Source organism: Erythrolamprus reginae, chromosome 1 (genome assembly GCF_031021105.1).
Source record: "Erythrolamprus reginae isolate rEryReg1 chromosome 1, rEryReg1.hap1, whole genome shotgun sequence".
Classification (NCBI taxonomy): Eukaryota; Metazoa; Chordata; class Lepidosauria; order Squamata; family Dipsadidae; genus Erythrolamprus; species Erythrolamprus reginae.
Genome location: NC_091950.1, coordinates 323,974,927 through 323,990,767, shown reverse-complemented (window position 1 = coordinate 323,990,767; position 15,841 = coordinate 323,974,927). Strand labels below are relative to the sequence as shown.

At 40.3% G+C, this 15,841-nt stretch overlaps 1 protein-coding gene across 8 annotated transcripts in view; it reads right to left on the bottom strand.

Annotated features, from left to right (window-relative positions):
• The window catches only part of SCAF8 (SR-related CTD associated factor 8), a 119,133-nt gene extending 106,628 nt beyond the window's left edge, over window positions 1-12,505 (bottom strand). For 4 of the 8 annotated variants that reach the window (XM_070733743.1, XM_070733744.1, XM_070733742.1 and 1 more), the window contains exon 1: window positions 12,123-12,480. In XM_070733743.1, the coding sequence (XP_070589844.1) occupies window positions 12,123-12,152 (30 nt within the window). In that variant the 5' untranslated portion in view covers window positions 12,153-12,480. Of the gene's footprint in view, window positions 1-12,122 lie in introns of all 8 variants that reach the window. The other 4 variants (XM_070733747.1, XM_070733746.1, XM_070733748.1 and 1 more) reach the window with 4 other exon arrangements.
• Between the last annotated feature and the right edge of the window lie 3,336 nt (window positions 12,506-15,841).

The following is a 15,841-nucleotide window of genomic DNA, read 5'->3' as shown; positions in this document are numbered from 1 at the left end:
GTATTTATTTGGAAGGCTTAGTAAACAATTATTTTAGAGTTTCCAGAAATCAGAAAAACAGATCTGTAGCAAATTCATCTTTGAAAAACAATGCAGATGCATATTCTTAACTAAACTAAATAACAAGACCAAACCAATGAGAAACCCATTGTGGAAAAGTAGGCATACTGGCCTTGAAACAAAATCTGTTCCAAAACTCTGCTTAATTAGAAATTATTTAATACTCAGAGAAACAGCAAATTTTCAAATTTTATGGCATTATGTTATTCAACCAATAAACAAAAACTAAACCTCTCAATCTAGTGGGTCTTACTACAAATTCCATCTTAGCTACATATAGCTGTTGCCTTTGGTTTATAAAAATTCAGGGTAACAGTAACCATTACATATTGTGTTAAAAGAATTTTGTGATACTGTATAGGAAAAGAAATATGTAGATTTCATTCTACTGGATTGTATATACAGTGATACCTCGTCTTACAAACGCCTCGTCATACAAACTTTTTGAGATACAAACCAGGGATTTAAGATTTGTTTGCCTCTTCTTACAAACTATTTTCACCTTACAAACCCACCACTGCTGCTAGGATGCCCCGCCTCCGGACTTCCATGGCCAGTGAAGCACCCGTTTTTGCACTGCTGGAATTCCCCTGAGGCTCCCCTCCATGGGAAACCCCACCTCCGGACTTCCATCTTTTTGTGATGCTGCAGGGGAATCCCAGCAGTGCAAAAACAGTCGCTTTGCTGGCAACGGAAGTCCGGAGGTGGGGTTTCCCAGTGAGGGGAGCCTCACTGAAATCACAGCATCACAAAAACACAGAGGTCCAGAGGTGGGGTTTCCCATGGAGGGGAGCCTCAGGGAAATCTCAGCAGCGCAAAAACGGGTGCTTCGGCTGGCAAAAGGGGTGAATTTTGGGCTTGCACGCATTAATCGCTTTTCCATTGATTCCTATGGGAAACATTGTTTCATCTTACAAACGTTTCACCTTAAGAACCTCGTCCCGGAACCAATTAAGTTTGTAAGACAAGGTATCACTGTATTTTATTGTCAATGGTTAATTACAATCAATTTGAAACAAAATTAAAAGTCTCAAAATAATTTATATATTATCTTTAGTAGCCATTTACTCTGAATTTTGCCTGAATGACATTTGTCTACATGCTGTCTACTCAATCTTTTTAATTTTTTAGCTGTTCTATCTTTATTTTTGTTGTAAAACAAATGACTGAATAATGAAATTATGTTGGTTTTAGTATAATTTGAAACAAACAATTATAGCAGATGAAGGTGCTTATCATTTTTACTTTTATATCAACATTTACTATATTTGCTTCATATATTACATACATGCATATTTACTTTTATACATATACTGTACGTACACAAATATGTAACATATTTTGTTGATGATTCGACAGAAATAAACATATAATACACATAGAGAGATGTGCATGCATGTGTGTGTGTATATATGTATGTATGTGTTACATGTTTTTGCTGAATTTTAAAATTAAGGGATACTAGGATAGTACTATTTCAGCCTTGTTCTGGCCTCATCAGCTAGCCATACTCTTACTGGGATTTGATTCACACTGGTATACACACACACATGCAGGTCTTGGCATATATATATATATATATCTATATATATGTTTGAAAAAGGATGTTTCTGCTTTTACCTCTGTGGCCAATCTTCACAATATACAATGAATAAAAAAAACACCAATTCATTAAAAAAAATCTTGTCTATCATTAATATTGAAATCTACAGAAAGAGCAGCAAAATATTGGAACCAGAGATGCTGCTTTTTAAAAAAATTCAGGTTTTTTTGTACTGCAGAGATTTTAAAGTTATGGTTTGTAGATTTGACGTCATTATTATATAATATCTTATCTTCCTCATAGTTTCCCAAATAAATGTACTGACAGATAAAAAATATTATACTCGTATTAATATAGCTAAAAGAATATTAAAACATTTTATGTTAAACATATTTTTAAAAATCAAGCTGTAAAAGTAATTTCCCTAAACAAAATATATGAATTCAAAGTTAGTTTCTAAGCACAAATTGTTCTTTAAATTTTATTTTGAAGGGTAATTTTATTTTAAGAATACTTATGTATTGTGAGAAAAGGGAAGATAGTTTAAATAAAGGAAGATATATTAAACTACAGATTATATTTAAAAGGAATTATCTTCATTTAGATTACGCATCCATTTAATCCAGCCAGTATTCTGTTCCAAAAGTGACTGGAGAATTAATAGTTCACATTATGTCTCTCTCTGCATTAGATTTCATCTGATATTGACATAAAAATATAAGACTGCTTACATTGTTTTGTTTTCTGAATTACAGAAATATTTCATTTTGTAAATATCTAAAATAAACCTGATATAGTGGAAGAAAGCAAGTTATTTGATTCCGAATATTCATATAGCCTTGGATATATCAATATATGTAATTACCATATTTTTCAGAGTACAAGACACACCTTAGTTTTGGGGGAGGAAAAAAAGGGGGAAAATTGCCTCTGCCTCCCAGCAAACAGTATAGATGATATACATTTTTTGCTATGTATTTCTATGAATGTGTGTCTGACCCATAGAAATAACAAAGAATTGGAGAAATGTACATGATGATAGTATATTAATGCTAGAAAGTTTTCTTAAATGTAGTCACACTAACTCCTCCCAATTAATTAAATAGATCTGCTCCAAACATGCCTAAGTCAAGGTTTAGCTCAGCTGCCTTATCTTAATACTAAAACAGGACACTGTTACATTTCAAATTATATTTTTACAGATCTTTAAAATTGATGTGGCATTCTGGAAGTATACATTTTCTGCTATTTAAAAGAAGATACAATACCACTGGGCCTCCTCAAATCAAGTATTTATTTTAAAAAGCTTCTTCATTTTGTTAACTTGTCTAGAACTATAATAAAGCAGTCTTTAAAAAATAAGTCTCATAATTTGAACACTCTACAGACATTTATAGTTATTGACTTACCTCCTTGCATCCAATTCAGCAGAAAATTCAGCAATTCACCTCCTTGCAGCTAGTTTTACTTTCAGTTCTAGCACATGGCCTGCCTGTGCTGAATCAGCTGCTGGTCAGGAGGCTGATATCAGTTGCTTGTGTTAATCAGGCTCTGTTCTATTTGCTGCAAGGATGTAAATTGCTGGGAGGTGGAGGCCAAAGTGTGGGGATGGATGGGTGGGCTACATTCGGTGTATAAGATGCACCCAAGTTTTCACCCTCTTTTTTGGGGTAAAAAGGTACATCTTATACTCTAAAAAATAAGGCATGTAAATTCCTAATTTACACAATAGTAATGAACATTTGTAAACATATCATCAAACCATAATGTTTTGTTATTCTTTGCATGTTCTGTCTCTTTTCTAAATTCTTTACAAGTAGCAGACTTTCAATAGACTAGTATCCAGATTCTGTCAGAACAATATACATAAAAATGGGAAAATATTTAAAACAGCAAGTAATGATAAATAACAAAGGTTACAACTGTATATATATAAAAAAATTATTTCACTTTACTGAAAAATGTTGTGTCAGTACATGCAACCTGTATTACAGATTTATGGCTCCACGTGTGCAAGAAAATAAGTGGACTTAATGTGGTATCAAATTTGGGGTTATCTTTTATGTATCCAAAGAGACTAGGATTTATACATCAACCAGAAACTCTAACTTAAAGCTGATTTACAAATGTTAACTTGTTTGGGTGTAACAAGGCATAATTCTGGAATTGGATTTCATACTATGTTCTTTATGTACATAAATATAACAATCTGTGCACATGAGCATGCTATTTGTTCAAATTGCCATGAAAGAAATCAGGACCCTTGACTTATTGTTATCAATGAACGGGAACAAAAAGAAAGAATTGATCAATCAGATGCAATAAAATTATGCCACTATGATATTAATTTATAATAAAATGGATGGCAACACTTTATAAATGTACAGTGGTACCTCTACATAAGAACTTAATTCGTTCCGTGACAAGGTTCTTAAGTAGAAAAGTTTGTAAGTAGGAGCAATTTTTCCCATAGGAATCAATGTAAAAGCAAATAATGTGTGCAAACCCATTAGGAAAGAAATAAAAGCTCGGAATTTGGGTGGGAGGAGGAAGAGGAGGAGGACTCCCATACACCCGGCACGAGGCTGCCTCCCATACACTCCACCAGAGAGAAACCCAGGCGGGCGAGAGGGGGGAACCTCCCGCTCCTTAGACCGAAAGGCTGCTGCTGCTGCTGCTACCTGCTTCCTCTTCCTTCCCAGGCTGAAGGGCTCCCCTCTCCCCTCACTCACCTTGTACCGGTAGCTTTCCTTCACTGTGGTGACTCCTCGGTTTGGCTGAAGCCGAGTTGCTCTGGCCAGGGTGAAGGGCCTACTTTTGCCTTTCCACACCCAGACGCTCCAGGAGGCAACCTCATGCAGGGTGTATGGGAAGCAGCATGAGGGAGTCACCACAACGAAGTGGTTTATTCCCTCTCCAAGCGCCCAGAGAAAGGAAAACACTTGGTTTGCTCTGGAGTGACATTTAAGCACCACCGAAAGGCTCCTCTGACAGCCCAGAAAAGCCTGAGATAGCTGGGATTAAAGGGGGAATGGCAGGAAACTGGTCGGGCCTTCGTACCACTCTTAAATTTCCTGGGAAATTTTTCTGGGCTTGGGTTCTTAAGTAGAAAATGTTTCTTGAGAAAAGGCAAAAAAATCTTGAACACCCGGTTCTTATCTAGAAAAGTTCTTAAGTAGAGGCGTTCTTAGGTAGAGGTACCACTGTATTAGTAAATAAAAGCATGAAATAATAAACATGTGTATGAATGGTCAAAACACGATAATTAATTAAACTATTGTTAGAGAACAAAACAAATTGAACAAAAAAATCCTATCACTTTGTTAGCCAAGTTCAAAAAAATATTCTGACTCTTCTTATTATTGCTATAGTAAACTGAACATGAACAGTGGAAAATTTACTTCCATTGTCAACAGGTGGACAGAAGTAGTCAAGTAACCAAATTCAATTTAGTATCTATTTTTTCTGTAGTTAACATAGATATCTGATAGCTTAACAATTTTATCTGATATAAAATCTCTGTTGGCATTTTCTGTACTTTAATATCTTTTCTTTTAATATTATCCAATATTGTTTGTATCTTACTAGAATCTCAAGCAGTCATTAAATCTGCAGCTTTTCCCAACTATTGTCCAAAAATTATTCAGCTTCTTTAGGTTCATCTCACTAAGCACTGTTATCTTCTCACCAAACTGGTGCTTTCGAACAACTAAGTGGGCAGAAGAGGAGCCAAGACGGGAGCTCACCTCATCATGGGGCACTGGGGTTTCAAATCTAGGCTGCCAGTTTTTCAGTTGACAAGCCCAGCATAATAATAATAATAATTATTATTATTATTATTTATTAGATTTGTATGCCGGACTTGGAGTGGCTCACAACAAAAACAATACATAGTATACAAATCCAATGATAAAAAAACCCAGTTTAAAACTCTTATAAAAAATAATCATACAGCCCAAACAAACCATACATAAATCATAATAGTTAAGCGGCATATTAATTTCCCCATGCCTGGCGACATAGGTGGGTTTTCAAAAGTTTACAAAAGGCAAGGAGGGTGGGGGCAGTCCTAATCTCCGGGGGGAGTTGGTTCCAGAGGGCCGGGGCCGCCACAGAGAAGGCTCTTCTCCTGGGTCCCACCAGATGGCATTGCTTGGTCGACGGGACGTGGAGAAGGCCAACTCTATGGGATAAAATCAGTTGCTAGGATTCGTGCGGAAGAAGGCCACCACAATGCCAATTTATTTACTTCCAAACTACCTTTTAACTATTTTTACTATTTATAAAATGAATAGAATTGCCAGAGATATAATACAGTTATTGTTATATGTTCCATCTAATTCTTTTATAAATTTATTTACATTTTTTTAACAAGCATTCTTTCAATACACTATGTCTACCATCACTTCAGTGCAAAATAGGGGTTATTTTTAATAAAAACATTAAAAATGTAAGGATAGGGAGCTGCAAAATATTGCAAATTCTAAATGAGTGTAGTTCTAAAGCACGGGTGTCAAACTTGCTGCATCATGTGACTTTTGTGATGTTTTCCCCATTCGTGGAGCTGCAGTGGACGAAGCCTGTATATGATGCATCCAAGCCCACAGGATGCTAGTTTGACATCTCTGTTCTAAAGACTATTAGAACTCAAAACAGTTGGTTTGAACAAAACTGGATGTGTTCTCATTCCAAAATATCTCCACTATGACCTCAAAACATATTTCAAAATTAGAATATTTCTGAAATGGTTAGAAAAACCCATTACAAACTTGTAAACTTGGGTTTACAATGCATAAACATTAACATCTATTCTTATCTCAATTAGAGAAACCAACATCTTGTTGGTAATCAATGTTTTTATTGTTTATACACAAGAGTCTGTAAAAGAAAGAACAGTGAATATAAAATCTGGGTTTTTTTTAAAAAAAATAATTCTTAGCTATTCCTAAAATAGTTGTTCTCTATGCTCTTTACAGGGGCTACCTTTAAAGAACATTCAGAGACGGCAGTTAGTCCAAAAGGCAATTGTGCAAGCTATTATGACTCTACCAAAGTATACCCATATATCACCATCACTCCAAGAGCTGCATTGGCTACCGATTGGTCTCTGAACACAATTTTAAAGTGTTGGTTATTAGCTATAATGCCCTACATGGCTTAGGACCAGATTAGTTACAGGACCGTCTCCTGCCTCAGCGGCCAGTCAGATCCCAGTTGGCCTTCTCCAACATTGCCTGATGGGGCCTAGGTGAAGGGTCTTCTCTGTGGCAGCTCCGGTCCTTTGTAATCAACTCCCCCCAGATTTGCACTGCTCTATCCTCCTGGCCTTTCAAAAGGTTTTAAAAGCACATCTTTGTCGGCAGGCCTGGGGCCATTGAGTGTTGACACTCTGCTCCGACTGATAGCATGACTGTGATTGGGATGAATTTGGATGTATGGTTTCAAAGGTTTGGGGTTTAAAGACTTAGGTCTTATGCTTGGGGGTTTATAATTTTATATTTTGTATTTATTTTATCTTGTAAGTCGCCCTGAGTCCACTGGAGAAGGGTGGCCTAGAAATCCAAATAAATAAAATAAAATAAAATATTTTACAGGAATACAGTAGTATAGGAAGCAAGCTTAAATACTGCTTAATATAAATCTTTGTGAACTAATATTTTAAAATAAATTTGAAAATTTGGGTCAAAGCTACTTGATTTTTAAAAAATACTATTCCCTTTTATTTGGGGAAATAAATTTAAACTTAGTAAATATTATAAATATTATAAATTATAATGAATAAATGATATTGAAAACTTCTTTATTCGATTTCTATGCCGCCTTTCTCCGCACTTATTACATACAGACTTACATGTTACAAATTATGCTAAATATTATACCAGGGGTCGACAAAGTTGTTCAGAATCTAGGAGCCAGCCAAAAAATTTAGGAGCCAGAATTTTTTTTAAGCAAACTTGGTTTTTTGCCGAGTCTCCACCTGACATCGCTTTCACCCCCTCTGTCTCCTCCTTCCTCTCTCATCTCTTTCCTTCCTCTCCCTCCCTTTCTCTCTTTCCTTTCTCTCCCTTTCTGTCTATCCTTTCTATCTCTCACCCCTTCTCCCTCTTTCATTCCCTTTCTCTCCCTCCCTTTCTCTCTCATTCCTTTCTCTCCCTCTTTCCTTCCTATCTCTCTTTCTTTTTCTCCTTCCTTCATATCTTCTTTCTCTCCCCCTTCCTCCCTCTTTCCTTTCTCCCCCTCCCTTTCTCTTCCTTTTTCTCTATCCTTTCTACTTCTTACTCTTTCTTTCTCTCCCTCCTTCATTCAATTTTCTCTCCCTCCCTTTCTCTCCCTTTCCTTTCTCTCCCTCCCTTTCTCTTCCTTTTTCTCTATCCTTTCTACTTCTTACTCTTTCTTTCTCTCCCTCCTTCATTCAATTTTCTCTCCCCCCCTTCCTCCCTCTTTCCTTTCTCCCCCTCCCTTTCTCTTCCTTTTTCTCTATCCTTTCTGCTTCTTACTCTTTCTTTCTCTCCCTCCTTCATTCAATTTTCTCTCCCTCCCTTACTCTCTCTTTCCTTTCTCTCCCTCCCTTGTTCTCCCCTGGGGCTGCCTGTGCCTGCCCTGCACCACCCAACACGGACGGACAGCCCCCGGTCGTCGGTTCGTCGCCCCCCACCCCCCCACGGAGGGAGATCAGGCTGGCGAGGGCGGTAGAACTACGTCACCAGCCACTGGAGGGAGATCGGGCTGGCGGGGGCGGCGAATCCACCTCCCCAGCCGCGCGGAGGGAAATCCGGTAGGCGGGCGGGTGGCCGCGGCTCCCTGCGCGCCCCTGGAAAAGCGTACAGGGAACGGTGCCCGGGGCCGCTTTAGCCGCCCCCCGCTCCCCCCGCCATCTCCCCGCGACTGCCTGTGCCGCTGCAGCCGCGGCCCCCCCCCCCGCTCCCACCGCCAGTGCCCTCCCGCCGGGCCCCAAAGGACACTTGCCGATGGCGACAGGGAACCTTCAGCTGGGCAGGCGCTGCCGTGCCGGTGCCTCCGACCTCCCGGTTCCTGCTCGATGCCGCGGTTTCTGGCGCTCTCCTGCTGGGCTCCAAAGAAGGAAGGCGGGAAAAAGGCGCGAAGAATGGAGCTCTCCTTCCTGCCTGCCTTCTTTGGGACCCAGCAGGAGAGCGCCAGAAACCCCGGCATCGGGCAGGAGCGGAGAGGTCAGAGGCACCGCAGCGCCCTGCCCAGGCGGCTCTAGGCGCCAGACAACATTTTCTAGGCGCCACTGGCGACCAGGCGCCTGGGTTTGTTGAACCTTGTATTATACATTAAATTATTCAGTGCCAGCTACATGTCTTTATGTGCAATTGGTAGACTTGACGTATTTTAGCAAAAAGTGAAAGAGAGACACTTTCTATACTTTACTTAAATCTTAAGGAAGGATGTCTTTTGTTGTTTAGATATTCTAAGAAAATAGCTGTTTTTTGTTATCTGCATCTAGTTGACTTCTGCCCTATCTCTATTAGTTCACTTTGTAAATGAGAATGTAAAATGATCAGGGAGGAACAGAAAACAGTCAATGATGCTGCTGAACATGGTGCTGAACTGTTTGAGAGTCCAAATTCTCTTTACAAATCATATTGGGCTTCCCCTACCTAAAATTCCTAATGAATGCCGATCTTAAAGTGTACTACCATGTTTGCAGATAGCTTTGCACAGGAAATTTACAAATAGACTGATGATTGTGGCTAGATTTTTTTTCATTCATTTGAAATTAATTCAACATATAAACAGTTATACAATTAACAAGAGTAAACATAAGTACAACTGGTCTCAAGCTTTATTAAAAGAAACACATGTATTTTCTAAATCAACAACAAACAGATTGTGTTTATTTTGAAAATTAGGAAGTTATACTTTGGAATGCACTGGAGTCCATTCACAAGACCGCTTTAAAGAAAAAGCATCTTCCTTATAAGCTTGAGAAAGTCACAGCTGCTCTAATGGGTTGAATAAAAAAATCACTTACTGCTACTTCTGTACTTCCCAAAGCAATTTTTCAAAATCATTTTCAAAACATGAACATAGAAGGCAATATGATGCCCTATGTCTATTTTGGACTATAACTCTGACAAGACATCATTAGCACTGTCAATAGACAGCTATTTTGTAGGTGGTATTATTACCACACAAATCTTTGCTAACATTTTGAGAATATTCTGTTATAGAAGGATTTACTTTCAAGATATTGCAAATAGGCTATCCTGCCTATTCCAGCATCCCCCACACAGTGTGTTATGGGTTTTTTGTGTGCAAACATTAGGTTTTCCTTCTTGATTTTCTGAATACAGAATTAAATAGCCTGTGAAATTAGAAACAGTTCATGATTGTACAATATTGTTGAAGGCAAACATGTCTAGAAAAATATTTGAATGGAAGAACGTTAAAGAATCTTAGTTAAGCTACCTTAAACTCAAAGCAAAGGTAGATAAATGAAATAGGTTTCTTATTTCAAAGGGAAATAACAGGGAAAAATAAAGAATATTTGTTTCAAATGTAACTATAAATTATAGCAGCTACAGAGGTGAAGACCTGTAGAAAAATACAGGAATAACATGAAAAATGGAAATGAAAATTTTGCAGTGGAGGAAAATCTTATTATTCAATATTTTGTATTTTAGAAAGACTAAATGCTTAAAAATTATTCAAAATGCACAGGATGAACATTTGTATATACAAACCAATTTGCAGCGTTTGTGAATAATTTCACCTAAATATGGATATCAGTTTTCCATGGCATATGAAGCTTAATTTGATGCATGTATTATCGAAACAGCCTACCTATTTCACGATTGTAGAAATCCTCTTGCAAACTGATCTTAAAAATTTTCACTACTAAAAATTTTCACCATATCTGAGTTCCCCATAAAACAAATATAGGGTATTTGCTCCTTTTACCTCTCTCCCAAAAGTTTTTTTTTTTTTTCAAAGTATCAAATCCATTTGCTTAATAAAAAAGTATAATATTTGCACAACGAGAGCCAAGTAAACAATATGTTATGTTCCGGAAATAGATGGTCCTCCTTTGCAATCTGTGTTTCCTATACCTGTGTTTCTCTGTATCATTCCCTCCACCCACTCAGATTAACCAAAATAAATGAAATAACCTTTCTTGTTATTAATTCAGTTGTTTAAATTGGTTGAAAGTAAGTCACTCCCCCGTTTAGCAGGCTATTCCGCTTGTATATAGCACAACTCCTAAAGATATCCTAACAGAAGGAGGTGCAGGCTTTTAAAAAATTGTTATTATTATTAGGCCTCTTCCATCATCCGGAGTGCTGCCCTCTCCCTATCACAAACCCAACTTAATGTAGCAAAGGCGATTGGGTAGGTAGGTAGATAGATAAATAAATAGATAGGTTTGGGTCTGCTTGCAGCCGCCCTTAAGATGCTACCTAGTGTAATGTGTGTGTGTGTTACACTATATATATTATACTATATATATTATAATATATATATATATATATATATATATATATATATGTATGTATGTGTGTGTGTGTGTGTGTGTGTGTGTGTGTGTATATATGTGTGTGTATATATATATATATATATATATATATATATGTATATATATGTCACGTTGTTGTTTTTTGCTGAATTTGAAAATTAAGGGAGACTAGGATAGATCTATTTCGGCCTTCTTTTGGCCTCATCAGCTAGCCATACCCACTGGGACTTGAACCTGCAACATTTGCCTTATAAGGTAGAGAATTATCCTCTAAGCTACAGTATCCAATCCCTTCATATATGTGTGTGTGTGTGTGTGTGTATGTATGTGTATACAGTATATATAATTACACTATATATAGTGTAATATAAAATATTACATCATATAAATTTATATCTATCTATCTATCTATCTATCTATCTATCTATCTATCTATCTATCTATCTATCTATATCTCTTATCAGGATAAATGTTACACACACACACACACACACACACACACACACATAAATAAATAAAAAACTCTAGGTAGCATCTTAAGGGCAGGATCCAAACCTCCATTTGCGGTTATTCACATACGTTCTATATTAACGTAAACTGGCACAACTGTTATTTGCGGGGAGGGGGTGTTGGGGGAAAATGTGCGTCCCCGGTTAGATATTTAAAAGGAGCAGGAAATGAAGAGATTTTTTTTTGGGGGGGGGGCAGCAGAAGCTGGGCCAAGCTGGTGGTTAAAAGCTCAGAAAAACAAACCGAGCTCGTTTGGGGGTGTCCACCCCTCCCCTCAATTCCAGCCCTAACAGTGATTCTTCAGTGGAAGCAGGAAGACATTCTCCCCTCCACTTTCCTTCCTCGAATAGCCCTGCTTCCCTCCAACCTCCCTCCCAACGGCATCTAGGCCTCTCTCCCAGCGTAGTATTGCAGAAGAATGGCAGCAGCCGCAGCAAACTAACCCCCCCCCCGCAACCTTTTCGGCCGACGAGAGCCTCTTTCCTCCCCCTCCCTGCCCGCATCCCCTCCTCAAAGAGTCCCAAGACAGACCTCGCTGTTAAAAGATTTCACGGCCTCCATGTTGTGTGTCGGAGGGGGGGGAAAGGCTTTAGACGGCGCCGAAAGGGGGTTGTTCTCCGCTGGGGTGACGGCGGTCGGCTTCTTTCATGGGCCACCGGGCCTCGTTGCCATGGCGGGGTAACGGACGGGTTAAGAGCGGGGGGAGGGAGGGGGCGGCGGACGGGTCGCGGAAAAGGGGGGGCGCTCCTCCCTTTACTCCGCTGGGCCGCCCCAGGGCAGGCTCGGCTGGCGCTGCAGGGACAAACACGCAATAGCTGCGGCGCGGGCACCAATATGGCGGGCGGGAGGGCTCTTGGCTCGCAGCGGCGTACTTCCCTCCCAGAGCAGCGAGACGCGCGGGCCAGACCGGCTCCTCCTAAGCGGGCGAACGCGAGCCTTGGAGAGGCCACCAGCGAGGTAAGAGGGCAGAGTGTCTTTTTTTTTTTTTTTAAGAGTTGGTTTCTCCTGGTACCCTAGAGAGGGCTCTGCCAGAGAACGATCTCCCCTCGCAGGAGAAAGGCGGTACTGCAGCGGAATGAGGAACGACAGCACCGAGGGACCGACCCCCTCCCCCATCCGGGGGAGAGAGAATCGAATCCTTATGGCTTTATTTTAGCGGTTGAGCCTTTTGAAAGATAAACGACTTGTGGAATCTGATTGAAAACTGTATACCTAAGGGGGGAAAAGCCTTTGTTGACGAAATATTTTAACGGAGCTCTTCGGATGTCTTGCCCTTATTAGTACCAATATCATGTATATAAATAGTGTTATTCCTTTGTACACTATCATTACGTACACTACTTGACAAATAAAACAAATATAAATAAATAAATAAATAAATAAATAAATAGAGTTTATTTCCAGGGACTAATAGGTTAGCATGGATTATCCCCTCATCAACTAATCAAAATTTTATTTTATTTTATTTTATTATTTAATTTAGCAATAGCATTTAGACTTGCATACAGCTTCATAGTGCATTTACAGCCCTCTTACATCCCTTTTACAGCATTTTGCCCCCAACAATCTGGCTCCTCATTTTACCCACCTCATAAAGATGGAAGGCTGAGTTAACCTGGAGCCAGTGGTGAGATTTGAACTGCTGAACTACAGCCAGCAGTTAGATGAAGTAGCCTGCAGTGTTGCACTCTAACCACTGCACTACCCTGGCTCTAATTTAAAAAGAGAAACAACCTGGAATTTATTTATTTATTTATTTATTTTGAGTACTATCAGGGCCGCCATCAGGAATTTTGGGGGCCCATACAGCCTAAGTGTCTGCCCCCCCCCATTTTAAAACTACTTTATTTTGCGACATACCAATTATGTATTAAATTTACCTTTCACAAAAAAAATTTAAACCCTGCCACTACAACAAGGTACACTTGTTTGACAGATTAATAATATGAGTCATTTTGTTAAATCTTTTGGTCAAGTATGTTTATTACTATAGTGCAAATATGACATCATAAAGGAAAGCACAGTGAACTGTAAACATATACAAATATTTCGGCTGCTATCTACTCTTTTAAGCAGGAATCCCAAGTGTAGGAAGATCTCAATATTGTCAAAAATACAATACAGTAACATTGTCAAAAATGCAATACAGTAATTCTTCAGATCTGAGAGTCCCAAAACTCAGAGACACTCATGTCTCATGTCTCATGTAGCCAGTTTCTTTCCATCCAGATCCATACTCTCATTCAGATCCATATTCTCCAGGCTCTGGGTAAACTCTTAAATTGCATCATTTGTCCAGCCTGCCCTTTCCATTAATAAAATAGAGTTGAAGAAAACCTTTGAAAAAAATAATATTTTTAACTTGCAACATCTACAGCAGCGTTTCCCAACCGGTGTGCCGCGAGACATGGCCAGGTGTGCCGCCAAGCTCCAGCTGGGCGGGACGCTGCCGGTACTTCCGTCCTGGGGCTCCCGCTCGCAGCTGTCCCCCGGCTCCTACTCGATGCCGCGGTTTTCGGCGCTCTCCTGCTGGACCCCAAAGAAGGAAGAAGGAGAGCTCCATTCTTCGCGCCTTTTTCCCGCCTTCCGCCTTTTTCCCGCCTTCCTTCTTCCATCGAGTAGGAGCCGGGGGACAGCTGCGAGCGGGAGCCCCAGGATGGAAGTACCGGCAGCGCCCCGCCCAGCTGGAGCTTCTCTGGCGTCGACGTGTCCTTTGTGGCCCGGCGGGACGGCACTGGCGATGGGAGAGGGGGGGTGGCCGCAGCGGCCGCAGGCAGTCGCGGGGAGATGGCGGCGGCGAGAGGGAGCGCTCTCTCTCTCTCTCTCAGCTGACTGCAAGCGGGATCCCTGATGGTGGCGGTTGGACGTGCTGCCGGACGTCGTACATGCTGCAAGCAGGAGCCCCAGGATGGAAGTACCGGCAGCGCCCCGCCCAGCTGGAGCTTCTCTGGCGTCGACGGCAAGTGTCCTTTGTGGCCCGGCGGGACGGCACTCCCTCTCTGTATCTCTCTGTCCTTGCCCTGGCTGCTTCTCCATCCCCCACCGTTGACTTTATCTTCTCAGGCCAGGCAAAGAGTGACTAAGAGGGGAGGGCGAAGGGTGGGGTCAACCAGTGGTAGGATCATCCAACAGGGAGCCAGAGCAGAGGACCCAAAGAGCCCCATGCGGCTCTGGAACTGCAGATTGCTGACACCTGTCCTAGATCTAGAGTCTTAAGCAAGGGATGGAATACCTTTCTGGATGAATTCTGGATTGCTTCTTCAAATACTTCCTGCAAAGCAACATGATCTCAGTAGACAAGACTAGGACTCTTGCATTTGATAGCCTATGGTCAGATATAATCTGGCCCAGGAAAAAGAGCCTAGGTTTTAAATCAAGAAGCTCATGGCCCCTTTCTAGCCCTACTCTTATATCCTTATCTCTATATAGACTAACAATAAATGTCTACCAAATTTTCAACAAAGATATTTAATTGTCCATAAATATTACTGTCATTTTTCCTCCTGTTTATGGATGGATGGAATTTATTTATTTATTTATTTATCCAATACACAAATACATATCCAATACACAAATACTGGCCTCTTAGGAACCTGGAGAGGTCAATCGTGGAGAGTCTAAGGGAGAAATGTCGGGGGTTAGGGGTTGACACTGTTGAGTCCGGTAATGAGTTCCACGCTTCGATAACTCGATTGTTGAAATCATATTTTTTACAGTCAAGTTTGGAACGGTTCGTATTAAGTTTGAATCTGTTGCGTGCTCTTGTGTTGTTGCGGTTGAAGCTGAAGTAGTCATTGACCGGTAGGACGTTGCAGCATATGATCTTGTGGGCAATACTCAAATCGTGTTATAGGCGCTGTAGTTCTAAGCTTTCTAGGCCCAGGATTGTTAGTCTATTTTCGTAGGATATTCTGTTTCGAGTGGAGGAGTGAAGGGCTCTTCTGGTGAAATATCTTTGGACATTTTCAAGGGTGTTGATGTCTGAGATGTGGTATGGGTTCCAGACAGATGAACAGTAGTCTAGGATGGGTCTGGCAAAAGTTTTGTAGGCTCTTATGAGTAGTGTGAGATTGCCTGAGCAGAAGCTGCGTAGGATCAGGTTAACAACTTTAGAAGCTTTTTTGGCGATATAGTTGCAGTGGGCTTTAGCACTTAGGTCATTCGATATTAGTATTCCAAGGTCTTTTACTTAGTGTGGGTTAGCAGTGAGTGATTGTCTAGTATTCCCAGGTGATTGATCCTAGAAACAA